Source organism: Brassica rapa, chromosome A09, assembly GCF_000309985.2.
Source record: "Brassica rapa cultivar Chiifu-401-42 chromosome A09, CAAS_Brap_v3.01, whole genome shotgun sequence".
NCBI lineage: Eukaryota > Viridiplantae > Streptophyta > Magnoliopsida > Brassicales > Brassicaceae > Brassica > Brassica rapa.
In genome coordinates this window covers 10,855,684-10,874,614 of record NC_024803.2, presented here as the reverse complement: position 1 = coordinate 10,874,614, position 18,931 = coordinate 10,855,684, and the positions used below count along the sequence as shown (strand labels likewise).

Below are 18,931 nucleotides of genomic sequence, written 5' to 3'. Positions count from 1 at the left end.
AAAAGAGGGGCACGTGTTGATTCCTCCTTGCACGACTTAGTGACGTGTCCTCAGCAGGAGAGACTCCAACATTTTTTTATATAATTAGATATGATTGATTGATGAACAAAGAAAACAATGAACACAGATAGAGTTTTATTATTAAACGTAGGTTATAACTCTTCTCCTCTTAACTTTGTAGTCTTTAATTTCTTTCAGGGAATATATAGACATAGTCTTGGACGACTGTTCAAGTAGCTTTCACGAACACAACAGGGAATGGTTTGGAGCTTAAAACCAAACGCCTAACGCCATTTTTGTCCTTAACGATCCCGACATTGATGCAATCTTTACCCTTAGGACAATACACAATCTTGTAGCCTTTAAGAGAATCTCCAGTTTTCTTGATCTGGAAGGAAGTCATGGACCGATCTTCTTTAGTTTTTGGCTTAGGACCAGCCGCTATGAACCACGTCTTACGGTCCTTGTCGGAAGGGGCGACCCACCAGTAGTTTGACTGGGAACAGGTCGTAGCTTTAGCATCCATCATGATGTTGAGGTTCTCTGATTCGGGAACGAACCCAACTCTTGACATCCAGCTTGAGAATTTTACGGGAATGCCCATCTTAACCTCTAAAGTTTCATGACCGACATAGAGAGGACATTGTTTGTCACCACGGGGGACTAGAGTCAGGCCGCCACCTGCAGCGCCGAAGATGCGAGGTATAACGTAGTAACTACCGCTGAATATGTGATGACCTTTGGAATCGAGAACTGGTCCGCCAGCGTTAGCAGTCGCGGCCAGAACAGCAGTTAAGGTAAGGAAGTAAAACATAGGATTCATGGTTTTGGGTTTATGTAGTTGGTTTGATTTGAATGTTACTGTATGAAGAAAATGTGAGTTCATGTGATCGGTATTTATAGAGGGAACATGCACACACCAGCTTTGTAGACGCTTAAGTACATTGAGATTTGAGTTGTATGCTCCACTTTCCTTCCACGCGTTTTATAACGTGTTATTTTTTTGGTATGAGGAGATATAATTTTGGACCGTTGGATAACGAATAAGATTATGTATGTTCACCATCCATAGCTCTCATTTTATAAGTTTATTTATTTATTTAAACGGGTTTGGGCCCGGGGCGGTCGCACCGCTTGTCCCCCCTAATAAGCCGGCCCTGGTTACAAAAGAAAAAAAAGCTCCCCTTATCGGTTCAATTTGGATTGGTTCGAAATTGAGCTCCCTGTCAAAAGTTTGGTTAACCGTCGGTACTTTCCACACATGTATTCGATTCTTGTGATATCATGAACGCAAACTCTTTTAGAAGATAGCGATAACAACAGTGTTAGTTTAAAGAGGAAAGATACCAAAGCATGTGTTCATAGTGTATAAGTCATTTTAGCCTCGTGTTTTCGTAACTTTCTCCTCGTCTGATTAATTCTGTGAGCAAATTGTTCAAGTGTGAAGTTGTAAAAGCTTTAACCTCCACCTAAATACATAGCTTTATGATATAAAATTTCTTTATTACTCTCAGTAACCGATTATGCCTCTTTCTTATCATCCAAGGTACAGATAATCTTTGTTCGACCTATCTAAAGAATTGAACCGGTTAGGATTAAATAATATTAGTCATGTTTCCGTGCTCTTTTCATTTTGTAAGAGAAAACTGACCAAATATATATTTTGAAGGTTTTATGGAAATAATATTTTATATTCATCAGTTGACTATTGCAAGCTTTTATATGTTGACTAAAGCCGGAGGTCGCGAGTTCCACTCTCTGTCAGCAGGGTGGTACTGAAACCTCTCCAAAAAAATTCTGTGGCAGATGGCCCACGAGTTTCTACGGTGTTAATGGGATTTTTTTAGATATGGGGCCTTTCGGAATCAGTTACTATAAAAAATTTATCTACAACAGTTTTTTGGTTTTATCTCTTTTCCATTACTCTTTTCTTCCAAACAATTAGGGGTTTCACCTCTATCATCTTCAAGCTCCGACGGCCGTCTCGTCCTCCTGTCGGAGGCATCCTTGTGCTCCTTCACTTCTGATCTTCTTCGTTTGTCTCTGTCTCTTCTTATGGCATAAGGAGAGGTTCAATTACGTTAAGATCTGAAAACCTTGTTAGATCTTTCGGCTTCTTGGTGGTTTGAAGATGCGTGAGGACAACTACCTTCTTCCTCCGGGCTCGCCTCTGATCTCTTTGGTTCTCCGGTTATTTTCTGTGTTCGTGGCTGTCCTCTCCCAAGTGTGACATCATAGGTAACCAAAGTAACCATGTTACCCCGATTCGGTTCGGGTATTTTGTATCCAAACTACCTAAATGTACCAAAAAATAACCAAAAATACTCATTAGATACGGCTTTGTTTGAGTATTTCTATCCAAACTATCATATTTTATCAGAAAATACACAAAAGTATTGAAAATAACTAATATATTTAATTTATAATTTTAATTTAAATTATTAAAATAATTATACATATAATTATAAATAATATTTGTAAATATATATTTCGGATATCTTCGGATACTCATTAGGTTCTCGGTTCGGATCGGATTGGGTACCGGTTCTTCGGATACATCAATTTAAGACTCATTCAGTTATTTACCCCGGGTCCGATCGGGTTCGAGATCCTGATTTTCGGGTCAGTTTCGGGTTGGTTCTTCGATTCCGGATATTTTGCCCAAGCCTTAACGGTTACTAATAAACTACTTCAGCACATAAGACATAACATAAAGCCAAGAAAACTAATCTCACACAACAAACAGATGGAATGCCCTCAAGTTAAAGGTTTTCACAAAGCGAAGGATCAACCCTGTTTCTGGCTTGGAACATACCTCAATTCCTTTGCAAATGGTTAAGAAGAAACCTCCACCATCTGATGGCTGTAACACGAATCCGTCTGCTGTACTCAAAGCTCAAGCTGTGAGAAGTTCGTCAAGCAACATTCACACAGCGTCTGTAACAAACAAATACAAAAACAGGTACGACAACGGATATATCTTGCTACCAACATAAACTTGGTACCACCCTCAACTCAACTCACACAAACTCATCTCTTTTAAAACAACTAACAATCAGCGGAAAGCGCGGATACACCCTGTAAATAAAAAAACTCTATAATAAAACTTTAGAGAAATTATCAAAATCCCATTCAAACCCATCTGCTTGGTTCCAAAGGTTATACGTAGATAAAAAAACTTTAAATACACATACACATACCACCACATACACACATACACACATACATATCAAGTCATTAACATTCACAGGCGCTTCTCTTCCCTCTCTTGCTCGAGCTTTTTAGCCTTTGGTTTCTACGGGTAACCTCTTTCTCTTCCCCGAAAACTATTTCTATCTTCTCAGAGACAAAGAGAGGAAAGAGATACAGAGATCCAAAGCAAAAGCAACCTTGTCCGTTTGCTTCCTCTTTCGTGTGAAAGATTCGTATCCCTTTTATCCGGCAAACTCACGGCGGCGATCCACTTTCCTCTGTCTCTTCTATGTAAGTTTTAAGGAACCTAGAAGTTATCTCTGTCCCCTTTGAATAATGTGATCCGGTCTCTCAACACGGTTTCAAATATCGAAAAAATCTCCTTCTCTTACTTCTCTTCTTCTGTTTGTGTCTTTGATTCTTGTTTGATAGATCTGGTCTCTGTCTGTTACAGTGAAGAGGGTTAGAGAATAATTTGAATTTGGTTTGCTTCTCCGACTTCGATTTGTTTCAGGGCACACAGTGAAGCGTGTTAAATCTTTGTTTTTTTTCTTTTGTGTTAAAAATCAAAAAAGAAATGAAGAGGGTTAGAGAAGAGGTCTACGTTGAACGAGGAGGACATGCTGTTTCGTCTCGAGGTGAAACGTAAGTTCTTTGTCCTGGTCTGAATCCTAATTTGCCTGATTTGTCTTTTTTTAATTCAAATTCTGCCTTTTTCCGTACAAAATTAATTTTGATTTTTCTTTATGTTAAATGCGGAAAAGAAACTAACTTTATTATGTTTGTGTGATGCAGAAATGGTAAGGCTCTAACGATTGGTGGAGGAGGAAACATGGGAGGGCTGACAACAGGTGATGCCTTGAGCTACCTCAAAGCTGTGAAAGATATGTTTCAGGACAAGAAAGACAAGTATGACACTTTCCTTGAAGTCATGAAGGACTTTAAAGCTCAGAGGTAATAAATATACCCTTCTTTGCTCTTCCATTTTTTTGGTCTGTCTTGTTTTGCTTAGTTTCTTGGGTGTCTCGTGTTGGTTTGTTAGAGTTGACACAAGTGGTGTCATAGCGAGAGTAAGAGTGTTGTTCAAGGGCTATGATGACTTGCTTTTGGGGTTTAATACCTTCTTGCCCAAAGGGTACAAGATAACCCTTCCTGAGAAGAAGGCAGTTGATTTTGGAGAAGCTATTGAGTTTGTTAACAAGATCAAGGTATGTATATAATGTTGTAGAATTATATACCAATTTAGTTATAGATTTAAACCAGTTAAACGTTTATTTCTGCAGGCGCGGTTTGGAAGTGATGACCGTGCATATAAAAAGTTTCTAGACATCTTGAACATGTATAGAAAGGAAAGCAAGTCTATCTCTGATGTATATCAAGAGGTGTGTGTTTACAGTTGATGTGCATTTACTATTGATTTCCTCTACTTTTTTTTTTCTGATTGTTATCTGTTGTACAGGTTACTCTGTTGTTCCAGGACCATGAAGATCTGCTTGTGGAGTTCGCCCATTTCTTACCTGATAATTCAGGACCAGGTTCTGCTCATTACCCTCTGTCCGGAAGTAACGCAGTACCAGGTGCTCCAGTTCCTGCAATGCATCCAAGGAATTTTGAGAAGGTTTCTCGAAATTAAAATATTTTAATAATGATTTTAATTGTTTGTGGTAGAAAGCTTGCTTTGTGGCCATGCATGCTTAGGTTGGAAATTATTAACATTCTTTCCCTAGTTGTGGTTAGAGTGATCAATTAAGAGGATGAGCTAACTTATGTTAACCTTGATGGTTCAGAGTTTGAGTGTGATGTTTATACGGACTCTTTATCTGCCGCAGAGAATAAAAATACGGAATGAGTATACTGAACACTCTGATCAACGAGAAGATGGTGACGAGAACCTTGTGGCTTGCTCTGCTGGTAATTCTCTGGGAAGTGAGTATTTTGAATCACCTGTGTAGCATTTTTATTTATTAAGGCCTGGCTCAGCGCCTCTTGAGAGCAAAATTATAAATATATGTCTTCCACTTTTCAGTTATTTTTATATAAAAGGAAAAGTTATATATATCTGTGAGACATATCGTCATATTTTATGCTCTGGTCATGGTCAATCTTGTCTCTTATCAATCAAGGTCAATGGACAGGATACCTGAAGGTAGAGGACAAAGAGGGTATTCAAGATTATGAAAATGGCAGTAAAGACAATGGAAGTCACAAAATTCTACTATCTTCCAGCAACCATGTGGCCAAGGGTATTAATGAACTGGATCTTTCTGAGTGTGCTCAATGTTCTCCAAGTTATCGTCTCCTTCCAGATGATGTGAGCGCCTCTTAAACCTTTAAATAGTTTTGATCTATGAGACTTCATTTTAGTGTTCTTATGATCATTTGTTTTGGCTTTCTCCTTGTGTAGTATCTTATTCAGATCCCAAGCTACAGAAATACACTAGGTGAAAAGGTACTTAACGACCACTGGGTATCTGTCACATCGGGGAGTGAGGACTACTCATTCAAACACATGCGTAAAAACCAGTATGAAGAAAGCTTGTTTCGATGCGAGGATGACAGGTAAGACACATACTATATTTAGTAATCTTTCTAATTTCACCAAGTTGTCTGAAAATGTCCTGATCTTGTCTCAGGTTTGAGTTAGACATGTTATTAGAGTCTGTGAATGCAGCCATTAACCGTGTGGAAGCTCTTTTGGAGAAGATCAACAACAACACAATCTCTATAGAGACGCCAATTTGTATCAAAGAACACTTATCAGGCAAGTAGTTGTTATGTTTATTATGTTCTGACTGGGGCTAATGCATTTATATATGATGATTTAACAGAGCTTAACCTAAGATGCATTGAGCGGTTGTACGGAGATTATGGGCTTGACGTCATGGATTTTCTGAAGAAGAATTCTCATATAGCCTTACCGGTGATACTAACTCGATTGAAGCAGAAACAAGAAGAATGGGCTAGGTGTCGCTCTGATTTCAGGAAAGTATGGGCTGAAGTATATGCTAAGAACCATCACAAGTCACTAGATCATCGAAGCTTCTATTTCAAGCAGCAGGACTCCAAGAATCTGAGCACAAAAGGTGTGTTTTCTTATAGTTTTATCACTCTAAATATAAGTTCATTTTGTTTATATAATACATACTTAAATTAGGTTGAAGAAGACAAAGAGAATGTCTTTGTATCACTTTTAATGTCTGCTGTGTCCTAAATGCAGGTTTAGTGGCGGAAATAAAAGATATCAGTGACAGAAAGCATATAGAAGATCCGCTTCATGCCATTGCTGTGGGAACTAAGCCCTCTTTCACCCCTGATGTGGAGTTCAGTTACACTGATACACAAGTTCATGCTGACCTTTATCAACTAATCAAGTATTATTGTGAAGAGATATGTGCTACGGAACAGTCGGATAAAGTAATGAAGCTGTGGGTAACCTTTTTGGAGCCCATGTTTGGCGTTCCTTCTAGGTCTCAAACTGATGAGACAGTGATAGATGTTGCAAAGTCCAAAGACAACCAAGAGCAGCGTGAGGCAGTGAAAGACAACACCCGTGGCGGCTCTCCTGTCTCAAACCTTAAACCACTAACACCTCCAAAAACACCCAATAAAGAAAATCCAACAATAGGAAGCTCCTTTGCTGGTGCAGCTATGAATACTGAGGTAACTTGGTTGTCTCTTCTTTCTTTATCCTTTTTCTTCAACCAAAGCTGTATAGACATTTTCCACTAAATATAGTCTTAAGGCTTCGAATGTTTCAATCCTTAGTTAATAGTAACAAAAATTTCTACATATACCTATATATTTATATGTTTTTGTTACTACCGCACCGCAATTATTCTGGATGTTGCCATTCGGACCCTAAGTTCAGGAAAATTAATGATTGCTTTGCTTAAGTACCAATTATATGCATTAGCAAGACTTTAAAGAGTGACTAATCCAAAGCTTATTACATTAGGAGGCTTGAGAAAGATACTCTTATGTGTATATATATTCTTCTAACTTGTGTTTGTGGGTTCTACAGGATAGCCAGCCTAAGCTGGTGTCACCAAAGGATTTGGTAATAGAGGATTTAGAGAATCGTAGTAAGGTTAGTGTTGTATCAATGGGAGAGCCCCATAAGGTTGAGCGAGAAGAGGGTGAATTATCTCCCACCGAAAGTTTTGAGCATGACAACTCGGAGGTTTGTAGAGACAATGGCGTCGAGTCTGTGCAGAAACTGCCAGACAATGTAAGAAGTAATACATCCCCTGAAGATGATGGAAGTAAACCTACTCAAAAGTTATTAGAAGCGAATGAAAACGCCTCTAAAGTTCCGGCTTCAGGAAGCAAGTTTGGTGGCCAAGTTTCTTTAGATGAAGAGCATAAAAGAGCTATGAATTGTGACCAGCTTGATGAATCCTTCTCCACATTTTCAGAACGGTCTCTGCAACCTGTAAAGCCCCTTGCAAAGCATGTTCCTGTGGCACTACATGACTCCCCCAATGATTCTCGAGTTTTCTATGGGAATGATTCATTTTATGTTCTTTTTAGGCTTCATCAAGTAAGAGCAAGCTTCTCAAGTTCCTCAAAAAGTCAATTAAGTTCAAACCTTTAAATCTGTTTTTTTTTTCTGTAGATGTTGTACGAGAGAATACTATCTGCAAAGATACATTCAGAGAGGAAATGGAAAGCTCCAGATCGAGATAACACATCTCCTGATTCTTATACCAGGTGGTTTATCTTCTAAGAAGTATTGGTAATAGTTTTAAATTGAAACAATAGTTCATTTCCATACTGATGAATTTTGAAGCACAGGTTCATGGATGCCCTCTATAATTTACTTGACGGCTCGAGTGATAACACAAAGTTTGAAGATGAATGCCGAGCTATTATTGGAGCACAATCATATATTCTCTTCACATTAGACAAGCTAGTTCAGAAGTTTGTCAAGCATGTAAGCTTTCTTGACTCTACTTCTTTTCTCCATCCTTTGTTTTATTATGTACTGAACATTGAAGTGGTTTGGACATGCTTCAGATTCATGCGGTTGCAGCTGACGAGACAGACACCAGGCTACTGCAACTACAAACATATGAGAGCTACAGAAAACCAGGAAGATTCTTTGAGATAGTGTACCATGAGAACGCCAGAGCCCTTCTCCATGATCAGAACATATACAGGATTGAATATGTATTGTTCTATCTTTGATATATTTGCAGAAACCCTTTTGTATATGGTTGTCTCACATGCTAATGTTATCCTTGCAGTCATCTGCACAGACCCGTCTGTCGATTCAACTTATGAACAGCGGGAATGACCAGCCTGAAGTTACAGCAGTAGCAGTGGAACCAGGTTTTGCTAATTATTTGCAGAATGAGTTTCTTTCGCTTCTACCTGATGAAGAAAAGCCTGGTCTGTTTCTTAAGAGGTGGGATTATTATAAGAGCTTTAACTCTTTTTTTCTTCAGTTGTGCAAGTGTATTAAACTTAACTCTCTTCAGGAATAAGGCGAAAATGAGCGGTCTAGATGAATCTTCAGGGATGTCGCGTGCAATGGAAGGATTGAAGATTATCAATGAGGTTGAATGTAAGATGGCTTGCAGTTCCTCCAAGGTAATTAATTTACATACTGCCTTGTGAATCTTTTGTATTGATCTTTTTTGTTTTTTCCTTTAATGTGAATATGATAAGGAGAGTTTCAAAATTGTTATTAGGTCAAGTATGAACCAAATACATCAGATCTTTTGTATAGAAGCAAGCAGAAGAAACCAAAACTGAGTCCAAATGGGCTTGACAATGATAAAACTACTCCTAGTAGCAGTGAAATCTCTAGAAAGAAGAGAAAATCACGTTTTCACACAAGTCTTAACCGTAGACTTGTTTCCTTGCGTTAAAAACGCGGCTCCAAGCACGTAAGTAACCCCTCTTCTTTCCTGAATCTTTGACCATTCATCAAACCTGGTGATCTATGTTGTAAATAGATTAGGGCTTGTATATTTATTATGCAGGTGTGAATGTTCTTGGCTGAGATATGCAAGCAAAGCATCAGTTAGTGGTAGAGACTAGAGACCAAACTGTCTTTTTGACAAGATTATTGACATAATTTTGGCTCATAGAGTGTTTGCATGACAGCATGAGAACCGTTTATTTTACTAAATTGCGTCTGGAGATGCCAGTTTTGGTGTATAGTGTAAGATTTATATATGTACCACCAGACAATGCTAGTGTCTGAGATTTTGAATTCATTCATTCAAACAAATGTTGGATCCCTTCTAATGTTATGTTTCTCTTTCATTAAATCTTCTCGTATTTTTCGTCATCTATTATTGTTTGTTGTCATTCATCGCAGTTCCAGCAGCAAATCCACTTTAAATTAAGAATGATCATTCAATTTGGATAACTAAAAGAATACTATCAGAAAATGGAATCGAGATTTAATATAAATGGACATTATTACTAAATGGATTTTTATGGGATTGGAAAAAAAAAAAAAAAATCTAAGCCTTGATGACTCTACCATAGAACTTGGCCTTCTCTTCAGCAGTCTGGAAACGACCGTGTCCACCATTGGACGAGGTATCAATAAACTTAAGCTTAATCTCCTCCTCCAACGCAACCCTAGACGTCTGCTTCAACAACGTCTGTCTCAAAGTCACCACACGTTTCTTCGGCCCCACGCAACACCCCCTGATCAACAAATAATCATCCTTCACTATCCCATAGTGCGGGAATCTCTCCTTCTCCGTCCTGTCGAACTCGGTCATGGCAGTGTGAGTCTCTTCTCCAACTTTACCAAGCCTGTAAATCTTCTTGTTCATCTCGGTACGGTGGTGGTATCCGTTCTGCCCGGCTCTAGCCACCGTGTAAGAGACTCTAGCAGGGTGCCAAGCTCCAATACAAGCTACCCTTGCGGAGACCACGATGATTTGAATCTCGTTCAGATGAGCCTTCTTCTGTCTGAGTCCTTTCATTTTCCTAATCTGAGTGTGGGTGAGGACTCTGATGACCGTGCAGAGCTTCATCATCTTCTCCAGATGAGTTTGAATGTCTTTTTTACCATCTTCGGTTTCGTGTTTCTTTGAGTATTTTGTGAAAGCCTTCTTCTTGGATTTGGCCCCGTTCTTGTAGAACCTCCTCCTTACTTCTTCGCTCATGTACTGAGCCAAGACAGTCGTTAGAGAGCGGAGACCACGGGGTGTCTTCACGTAACCAACCACACCAACGACAAACCATATAACAAGCAATTTACAATAAATGAAAGCAGGAGTTGCAGAGAAACAAGAGACATAAGGATACTCTCAGGACTTGTCTTAAAATGAAAGGAAATGTTCCCTCGGATCAAAGGCATATGGCTACCATAGAGATAGCCAAATCTCCAGCTCATTCGTAAGTGTTCCTCACCAGAAAGCCATTTAAAAAAAAAAATGGTTTCCAGCAAAAGAGAGCAGATAAGAGATTCCAGCCTTGATTTTGAAATGGGTTCCCGAGGGTTTTCATTCCGATCATAACCACAAAGAACATGAGAATATACAGATGCCCGAGTCAGAACATAAACTAACTTTGTCATACAGAAAGTGAAGCTCTATGATCAACAAAGAAAATACTAGAGTGATCAATGAAAATAGCATGAAGTAGGATACAACCCACAATCTCCCTGAAACTAAAGATGATTAAGAATCCAGATCCAGGAAACTAAAAATCAAGAGAAAACCTCTTCTACCTTGGGATTTGTTGTAGAGGAGATTATGTCACAGACAACAGATTGTCTGGGTGATGATATTTGTATGGGCTTGGCCCGTTTTCGTTGTTTCTTTCTTACGTTTTTGGGTATCTTTAGATTTTTTTAACAAAATATCAAATTTGTAAGATTTTTCAAATTTAATAAGAAAAATACTATAAGTCTATAACTCTTAGCACAAATAAAAATATCAAATATCAAATTATTATTATGACTGATGACCTTAGAAAAAAATGGCAAAGAGAACAATTTTTCTCTATAAGCTTTCATATCACAAAAATTGAAATTATGACAATTTCTCCACAAAATTTATGATCGTTGAAAATTCAAATGTCTGCAATAAATTCCCAATAAACATAAAAAATTCGTCGGAAATTTATTATATTTTTTTGTAAAATGTCAGCAGCTTTCATCTACATGTATCACCATCCTTCATTCGCGATAAAACACCAAAAAAATAAAAATTTCCACTCATTATTTTTCGTTTGTGAATGGATAGAATACTATGGATCCGGTGACAAATTTATTTAAATAAAAATATGAAAATGGTATTAGTAAATTCATATTGGTGGCTCAACGAAAACAAAAAATTATACAAACTCGTAAGTTGAAATGTTCATACTCTTCTTGTAAGAATAACATGAATATTGAAAAAAAAAACTGATGTTTGCTAGCCTTTATATATATATGCCTATATACCAATTACAAGATTTGGTATCTTTATGGAGAATTGATTATGGTAGCACTAGCGAATCTCAAACTGTGTATATGTTAGAAAAACCTAACAAGAATGTAAATTATGGTGTAGAACCTGTTCAAATGGTAATGATGCATATAAATAAAGTTTACTTTCAGTGATTAAGGAAGATGATAGACAGGAAGAACCCAACGTAGAAACAATGATTTTCTGTTAGATGCAGAAAAACAACTATTGTAGAGAGATAGTTATTCAGCTTTATCATATTCAAGTAGATTGATGGTTGTAGAGACGGATTATAATTTTGTTGAATAATGCATGGACACAATTGTTGATTTTATGAGAAGTAATCTATATGAAGATAATTTTCATCTGGTTCATACTGCAAAGTTCATAAACTTGTAGATGGTCTTAGTTTACCATATCATATGATAGAATGCATCAATAGTTATATGATTTATTGTAAATTTTGTCAGAAACCTTATTATCTGGAGACAAGCAAAAGAGTTCCAGTTCCATACAAACGAATGTGTTATTTTCTATTGACGGAAAATTTGAAAAGGCTATATCAATCAGAACTCACAATCGGATCAATGGGATGACATGCAAATCATTCAACAGATGTTAAGATTACACATCTTTCATAAATAAAGCCACACGGATCTCCTCTTCTGAATCATTCGAAGTAAGTAATATTTTGGTTTGCAGTAATCTCCTCTAAGAAATTCTGAAAATCAGAATTGGATGTAGACTTAAGTAAATCATTGAAGTACTTAACCGCCACTTCTTCCACCTCGAATTCTGAAGTAACCCAGTTATCTTCGGTTGTATAAACCGATTATTTTATTTTGGATGCGTCTTTGTTTTTTAAAATCTAGTAAAATTTTGTATTTTTCGGTCACCTTTGTATGCCATATATTTTTGCTTTTATGTTCTCAATAGAGTTCTTTATCCTGATAAGCTTCTTTTATTTATTTTTAGTAATCTCCATAACTTCCTCATGTATTTTTGAATCATCATTCTGAATTTCTTGTAGAGTTTTCTATAAATTGATTATTTTACCATAAAGCAGATTCGCTTTCCCATATGGCAGATTCACTTTCTTTCCCATAAAAATATCTATAATGTTTGAAGTATCTTCAGAAAACATCAAAATAAAATACAATGTGTGGCACAATTCTATTAGTATATTCATCAAATTCTACGCGTCGCAAATATAAAGTTCAAATATGAGCAAGATAAACATTTCTAAGAAGAGCTTAGTAAATGGGTCAACTATAATTCTGTGTATATAGTTAATGATTACCTCTTTCTTTACCACAATGTAGTCTCTCAAAAGTTTATATATTACTTTTGATGTGTTTTATCCTCCCATAATATTTTGGATCTTTCCCATAATATTTTGGATCTTTCATATAAGCAATACAAAGTTGTATGTCACGATGAAGGCCAAGGAACACGAAACCTCCATTATGGCTTGTAGACTATGTACGAATCTTCTCACGAACTCCAGCCTTCTGACTGTGTTGAACATGCAATAAAACTTAGCATCAACGGAAGAAACATCTGTACAAATTTTTCTTCTTTTGATATTCCAAATAATGTTACCATCATTCAGAAAAAAAATCATATTTTGAAGCTAATATACACATCCAGATCACCACACCGACTGTGTATCTCGCAAGTGTGAATTATTAGCTTTCGCATTATAAATATCACTTGCAAATACTTACATTTAAAAAATTGTAAGTCAATGTTTTATCGCATGTTCTACTTAGAAAATCAAATCAAAAGTTGTATATCTGCCGTACGTTAAGGGGACAAAACACAAATCAAATTGGAAGAAGATAAAGATTGAATAATTACAAGTTTAGTACGCCAAACGTGAGGGATATCTTTGGGTTGATTCTGTTGTCTACAATGATTATTCATCTTGATACATTGCATTTGCATCTTCCTTTTTAAAATTAATGCCTCTTCCGAAGTTCCAATGGGCAAATGTAAGGGTCTCGTTAATTAATTAACTACTAGTACTGTAACATCTTGTAGTATCCGATCTGATCCTTGATTCTAAAGTAAGTTCAATATACATTAATATACTTTCTCTCTATAAGTAGATTATTCTGGTCGTGGTGCCAATCAAGAAATAAGTACGTGTGATTAGGACATATAATATCTAACTAATTTATTATTGCAGGTTAGATATGTTCATATGAATCCCTATATGATAATCTTTAATTAGTTTTTTTTTGGATCAAAATCTTTAATTAGTTTGCACTTCTTGTCTCATGATTTTTATAAGTGTTCATCTCTGTTGACAAATTTTAAATAATCTATAACCTAAAAATCTGGATTAATAACTAAATGATGTTCAATTTTCAGTTATAATTTGAACAGATAGTAAAGTTACATTTTCAATATATGAAAACAAGAAAATCTGATAGATGTTATTTTTAGGGAAAATTTCTTAAAAACTAGTACAAAATAGTTTTATCACAAAATAATACACAAATTAGAAAATAACCAAAATAGTCTTTGTTAAAGAATAAAAAACTAATATATCATTTGTGAATAATACATTTAATATAAATATTTTCAAATATTAAAACATTATATTTTTTTAAAAAATAAAAATTTATATCATAAGCCCTAAATCCTAATGCTAAACCCTAATCCTTAATCCCTAAACCTCATTTCATAAAACTTAAATGCTAATTCATAACCCTTCAATCATGTGAATATATGTGTCTTTCTATCTTTTTATTCTCTTTTTATATATTCTTTTTAACATTTGTATATATTTTTTTCTTAAGTGTTATTTTTGGAACATATACAATTTTAGTTCTATTATAAAAGTATTTATATTCTTTTTTAGTATGCATAATAAAAGAATAACGGATTTGTATTTTAAGTGTAAAATGGTATTACTTTTTTTTAGTGTAAAATGGTATTACTTTATACTCCAGTTCGTACATCACTGGATCTACAATCGAATTAACAAATTATATAATCGCTGGCACCGTAACTAATGAATTAAAAACCAGCTCTGAATTAAAAAAAAAAAAAACCAGCTCTGAAATCTTATTTGATAATTGAACTCTTATTTGATTAAAGAAACATACAGTATGTAGTTAAATACAAGAAAATCAAAAAGTTTTCGTACAAGAGTAAAGAGACCCCACATCGATCAATCAATATCAACGAGAGATCCATAAACTGACGGCGTGAAGTCAACGTGCAGTCAATAAACCCGTCAAAAGTAGAAAAGTTAACGGAGAAAGTCATCCCACGGATCTCTCTAATCTAATCCGGGACTCCTCATCTCCATCGGTCTTATCGGCGAATCCACCGGCGAAACCGAAGACTCCGGCGACAGAGACACGGATTCCACCGAGGTAATGGATGGCGGAGGAGGAGTAACCATAGCCAAAGAAGAGAAACGGCTGAGATCTTCAGGAACCTTGGGTTTGTTTCCGTCGGAGACTTTAACGTCTCTCGTCAAGTAAGTCCTCAGGCGTTTCACGTCGGCGAGTTTCACAGGCTTCAACAAGAAATCCTCCGCACCTTCTTCAAGGCATCTGCATTTTTTATTATTTTTTTGAATTTAACTTTTCAAAATTTAAAAATATTCCGAAAAAAGATTAACCTGTCGATTCGAGTGAGAACGTTCTCCGACGACATTATCACAACCGGAACTTCTCGGAAACTAGTCGACTCCTGTTTCAAAAAAAAAATCCACACTGTTCAGCTTAAGAAACTTATTTTCATGGCGGGAAAATATTCAAAACCTTAATCTTCTTGAGAAGCTCGTATCCCGTCATTCCAGGCATACAGTAATCAGTTATGATCAAATCCACCTTCAATCTCTGAAAGATTCAAAAATCAAAATCAAATTATGTAAAAATCTCAAAAAAGCTCTTATAAACTTAAAACTGATTCTTTTGAGAGATTACATCGAATTCTACGGAGGATTTATCATCGTCCAGCCCTAAGAACTCCAGAGCACGCCATCCGCTATCAACCGCCGTGACTGCATTTGAATCTCAGTAGATCAGTTTTTATATATTTATTTTGAAATGAAGAAAAAAGAAGACAAACAAACCTTTGCAAGAAGTAATACGAAGCAATCTTTCTATGACGATACGATCGACGAGGCTGTCGTCAACGGCTAGAACGTGAACTTGGTCTGAATCCAGCGGCGGAGATTCGAGTTCTCCTATTCCTATTCCGATCATCTCTGACCTGCGTCGACAAGAAACGCCACCGTCTAGAGGCATAGTCTCTGTGTCCGGCGGTGAGGAAAGAGAGAAGAGAGAAAGTGCCAACTCTGTTTTTGCTTTCTTCTCTTTCACTTCCTTTTATAATAAGCTTCCAAAATCAAATCTTTATTGCTGTCTTTTTCTTACTTAAAAAGAATAAATAAATAAAGACATTCCTCCGACTGAAAATAAACGCGACTTAGTAACTGTATGATGTAAAAAAACATGTGTGTTTTCTTTGATTCTTACATTTACTTACATTGTTCATATTCTTATATATGTTGATGATTTGGTGAGCACCATTATCAACTTCAAAGCTTCTCCACACATGTTTCCGCATAAAAAATTTGGGTATTTTGAAATATTTTTGGCACTGAAATATAATAGAAGCAATGCATTTATATTATTTTCGAGTGTGGTCTTAGTGGTGCATGATCGTTTGACACACCGATGGAACAAAACCATTGTGTTACATCCGATAACGGCCCATTTTACATGCATCCGACGAAGTACGTACGTACATCTCATTGGTGGGCTGATAAGCTGTAAGTAGTACCAGCTGATGACGCGGAAGAAGATGGAAGGAAGCTAAAACTCTGAGGGACAGAGAGGCTTTGACAGTTACAATGAAGCTAGAGTATAGATAAAGAGAGAGTGAAGGATATACTTTATCGATGTATTAGCTCATAGTTCCAGTTGATACTCTGTATTGTGAGAGAGTGAGATCTTGAGGAGAGATTCACTAGAGATACAGTTGTATTGTGAGAGAGTGAGATCTTGAGGAGAGATTCACTAGAGATACAGTTGTATTGTGTGTGTGTTATGAGTTAATCGGAAGTTTATTCAACATGGGCTTATTTATCTTAGCCCACATTCGTCCCAAATTGAGTTACAATATTCTCACTCAGTTCATGCATGTATCTCATCAAATGCATGGGACGCTGTGTAGTATGTTACTTAAAAGGTTCTCTTGGAGAAGACATCCTACTCTCCTCTACCTTAGATCTTCGTTTGACAGCCTGTTGTGACTCTGATTAAGTTTTATGTCCATGTACTCCGATGCACTCTCTGTAGCTATATTGTTCTTCACGGTAATTCACCAGTCTCATCCACATAGCACTATATAGATCCATGGCACTTGCGGTCATGAGCTTCTATGGATTAAAAATCCTCTTGAATTACTTGGGATTAATCATGATATGATACCCCAGCGAAGCTCGTTTGTGACAGCAAAACTGCGATACATAATAGTAACAAATCTGGTTTTTTTGAAGAGTCTGATATAATTAACCCTTGAGCCATGGGACTGTTTGGCCTTGTTTCGGTGAAAGTTATGATGACCATGAGAATGAAGTAAGGGAATGACAAGTAAATCGTTTACGATCATGATACAAAATGGGATCTACTGGGTCACTTCCCCACGAAGTGATTTAGATCTCACCATCCCACATTTCCTCTAGAGATTTAATGGGACCTTTCTTGGAGATATAAACCTCACCGCCGACGATTCTGCACTGAGCAATCTCTGTGGAGATTCTATGCATCTCTTCCTCAGTCAAAGACCAATCGAATATCTTGAGATTCTCCTCTAATCTCTTTTTTGTAAAGCTCTTCACCACCATGCTCACTCCTTCCTCGTATGCCCATCTCATACTCACCTGCCAACAAATGATTCATCTTTTTAACCAAATCTTGACTACAAATGATCACTTTCACATTGTTCAACAGATGAGATCTTTTGAGAGTAGTACTTGTGCAACGGTTTTTCCCTTGGCGTCAGCAATTTCTTTAAGAACATCAGACTCCATGATTTTGGGAGTTCCCCAAAAGGCTCCTCTTGATCCCAACACCGAGTAAGCAGTCAAAACAATGCCCTTAGACTTACAAAGCTCCTTTAGTTTCCTCTGTTGCCAAACTGGACTCATCTCCACCTTTCTCACACATTAACAATATATCTCCAATTGTTTCAGCTAATCCTATATTTTCTAACAAAACCAAAGCTAATTCTCGAGTATTGACAAGGTGGGTTTTACTTGATTGACGCTAGGCGGGATTGTGGCGATAGAAAGGATGTGTTGAAGCTTCTTGCAGGAGAAATTGCTCACTCCTATACACTTTGCAAGTCCAAGTCTCTTGCATTCCTCCATTTCAGACCAAACTGCTTCATAGTCCATTGGCAGAAAATCATCCTCTTCAATGGGGAACTTGTACTTCCCCGGTTTCGAACTAACCGGCCAATGAATCAGGTAAAGATCAAGATAGTCCAGCTTAAGGTTTCTGCAAAAAAAAAGATACATTATTTTTTAATTGCAAAAAAAAAAAAAAACATACATTATCAAGTAAAACAAGAGACAAAGCTTCCAAGCCAAAGACAATGAAGCGCTTAGTTCTTTATGAACAGATGAACTTAATAACAAGACAAGAAAAGTCTCCGACAGTGAGAGATAATCAGCCATTTACAAATAGAAAAGGAGAGTTAAAGCTTTACTTGAGACTACGTTGTATCGCCGGCACAACGAGGCCGCCGTGAGCATCGGCGCACCAGAGTTTCGAAGTGACGAAGAGTTCGGATCGAGATCCGACTAAGCCTAGAGAAACCGCCTCAGCTAGAGCTTCGCCGAGAGGCTCCTCCGTCAGATACCTTGGAGACGTATCGAAGTGGCGATAACCGAGCTTGATGGCGTCAAGGACGGTCTGTTTCAGTAGCAATGGTTCCGGCGGGGGAGATGCGGCGGTTCCGAAGCCTAGAACAGGCATCAGGTGGTGATCAGATCCGATAGCGAGGTTGGGGACTGTCATCGCAGACATTAGTTTAGAAAGTCAACGAAAGTTTGCTCTTACAGAATCGTTTCAATGACTGATGTTTAAAAACAAATATTAATATTTAAAAATAATTTTATCATATAATAAAGTAAAGAATTTAAAATAAACAATGAAAAAAGAAGTGTCAAATTATTACGGGTACCTAAAGAAATTTTGATTGAGAATCACTTTTCATTCCCTTTTTATTTTTTTTTTATTTTTTATCTACTAGGTGTCTTCGTGCAGTAAAATATTTTTTAACAG

At 36.8% G+C, this 18,931-nt stretch overlaps 5 protein-coding genes across 9 annotated transcripts; 1 reads left to right on the top strand and 4 right to left on the bottom strand.

Annotated features, from left to right (window-relative positions):
- Positions 1-104: 104 nt before the first annotated feature.
- Positions 105-887, bottom strand: LOC103838575 (kunitz trypsin inhibitor 4-like). Its single transcript, XM_009115026.3, has one exon. The coding sequence runs from the start codon at positions 884-886 to the stop codon at positions 230-232; it is 657 nt and encodes a 218-aa protein (XP_009113274.3). The 5' UTR covers position 887; the 3' UTR covers positions 105-229.
- A 945-nt stretch (positions 888-1,832) lies between these two features.
- Positions 1,833-9,470, top strand: LOC103838574 (paired amphipathic helix protein Sin3-like 5). Of its 5 annotated transcripts, XM_033278886.1 has the most exons (21): positions 1,834-3,483; positions 3,625-3,676; positions 3,768-3,837; positions 3,988-4,146; positions 4,235-4,400; positions 4,476-4,574; positions 4,652-4,810; positions 5,022-5,118; positions 5,328-5,503; positions 5,597-5,751; positions 5,826-5,953; positions 6,021-6,275; positions 6,410-6,852; positions 7,214-7,732; positions 7,808-7,902; positions 7,987-8,125; positions 8,209-8,361; positions 8,439-8,599; positions 8,673-8,784; positions 8,886-9,083; positions 9,180-9,470. In XM_033278886.1, the coding sequence occupies exons 3-20, from the start codon at positions 3,770-3,772 to the stop codon at positions 9,063-9,065; spliced, it is 3,264 nt and encodes a 1,087-aa protein (XP_033134777.1). In that variant the 5' UTR covers positions 1,834-3,483; positions 3,625-3,676; positions 3,768-3,769; the 3' UTR covers positions 9,066-9,083; positions 9,180-9,470. The 5 variants fall into 5 exon arrangements, with proteins under 5 accessions (XP_009113273.1, XP_033134777.1, XP_009113271.1 ...); XM_009115025.3 differs by lacking the exon at positions 3,625-3,676 and having other exon boundaries at positions 1,833-3,483; positions 3,756-3,837; positions 5,022-5,103; XM_009115023.3 differs by lacking the exon at positions 3,625-3,676.
- Positions 9,471-9,583: 113 nt separating this feature from the next.
- Positions 9,584-10,555, bottom strand: LOC103838573 (60S ribosomal protein L3-2-like). Its single transcript, XM_033278289.1, has 2 exons — positions 10,528-10,555; positions 9,584-10,468 (listed from the first exon to the last, which is right to left on the bottom strand). The coding sequence occupies exons 1-2, from the start codon at positions 10,553-10,555 to the stop codon at positions 9,669-9,671; spliced, it is 828 nt and encodes a 275-aa protein (XP_033134180.1). The 3' UTR covers positions 9,584-9,668.
- A 4,113-nt stretch (positions 10,556-14,668) lies between these two features.
- LOC103838572 (two-component response regulator ARR3) lies at positions 14,669-16,866 on the bottom strand. Its single transcript, XM_009115020.3, has 5 exons — positions 15,709-16,866; positions 15,560-15,636; positions 15,395-15,472; positions 15,253-15,323; positions 14,669-15,184 (listed from the first exon to the last, which is right to left on the bottom strand). The coding sequence occupies exons 1-5, from the start codon at positions 15,881-15,883 to the stop codon at positions 14,905-14,907; spliced, it is 681 nt and encodes a 226-aa protein (XP_009113268.1). The 5' UTR covers positions 15,884-16,866; the 3' UTR covers positions 14,669-14,904.
- A 228-nt stretch (positions 16,867-17,094) lies between these two features.
- LOC103838571 (deoxymugineic acid synthase 1-D) lies at positions 17,095-18,744 on the bottom strand. Its single transcript, XM_009115019.2, has 4 exons — positions 18,354-18,744; positions 17,899-18,142; positions 17,617-17,796; positions 17,095-17,523 (listed from the first exon to the last, which is right to left on the bottom strand). Exons 1-4 carry the CDS (start codon positions 18,671-18,673, stop codon positions 17,296-17,298), a joined length of 972 nt encoding a protein of 323 aa, XP_009113267.1. The 5' UTR covers positions 18,674-18,744; the 3' UTR covers positions 17,095-17,295.
- Positions 18,745-18,931: the final 187 nt, after the last annotated feature.

Bases quoted from the DNA above. Each gene is read 5' to 3' on its own strand.
- LOC103838572 (XM_009115020.3), bottom strand. From the start codon at position 15,883: ATGCCTCTAGACGGTGGCGTTTCTTGTCGACGCAGGTCAGAGATGATC. The intron at 15,324-15,394 runs GTTTTGAATATT...TTTTTGAAACAG, and splicing joins AGCTTCTCAAGAAGATTAAG to GAGTCGACTAGTTTCCGAGA. The intron at 15,185-15,252 runs GTTAATCTTTTT...TAAAAAATGCAG, and splicing joins GTTCTCACTCGAATCGACAG to ATGCCTTGAAGAAGGTGCGG.
- LOC103838575 (XM_009115026.3), bottom strand. From the start codon at position 886: ATGAACTCACATTTTCTTCATACAGTAACATTCAAATCAAACCAACTA.
- LOC103838571 (XM_009115019.2), bottom strand. From the start codon at position 18,673: ATGTCTGCGATGACAGTCCCCAACCTCGCTATCGGATCTGATCACCAC. The intron at 17,797-17,898 runs GTAAAACCCACC...TGTGTGAGAAAG, and splicing joins TCCCGCCTAGCGTCAATCAA to GTGGAGATGAGTCCAGTTTG. The intron at 17,524-17,616 runs GTACTACTCTCA...ATTTGTTGGCAG, and splicing joins AGGGAAAAACCGTTGCACAA to GTGAGTATGAGATGGGCATA.
- LOC103838574 (XM_009115023.3), top strand. From the start codon at position 3,770: ATGAAGAGGGTTAGAGAAGAGGTCTACGTTGAACGAGGAGGACATGCT. The intron at 5,119-5,327 runs GTGAGTATTTTG...GTCAATGGACAG, and splicing joins TGCTGGTAATTCTCTGGGAA to GATACCTGAAGGTAGAGGAC. The intron at 8,600-8,672 runs GTGGGATTATTA...AACTCTCTTCAG, and splicing joins CCTGGTCTGTTTCTTAAGAG to GAATAAGGCGAAAATGAGCG.
- LOC103838573 (XM_033278289.1), bottom strand. From the start codon at position 10,555: ATGAGCTGGAGATTTGGCTATCTCTATG. The intron at 10,469-10,527 runs GTAGCCATATGC...ACAAGTCCTGAG, and splicing joins GAGATTTGGCTATCTCTATG to AGTATCCTTATGTCTCTTGT.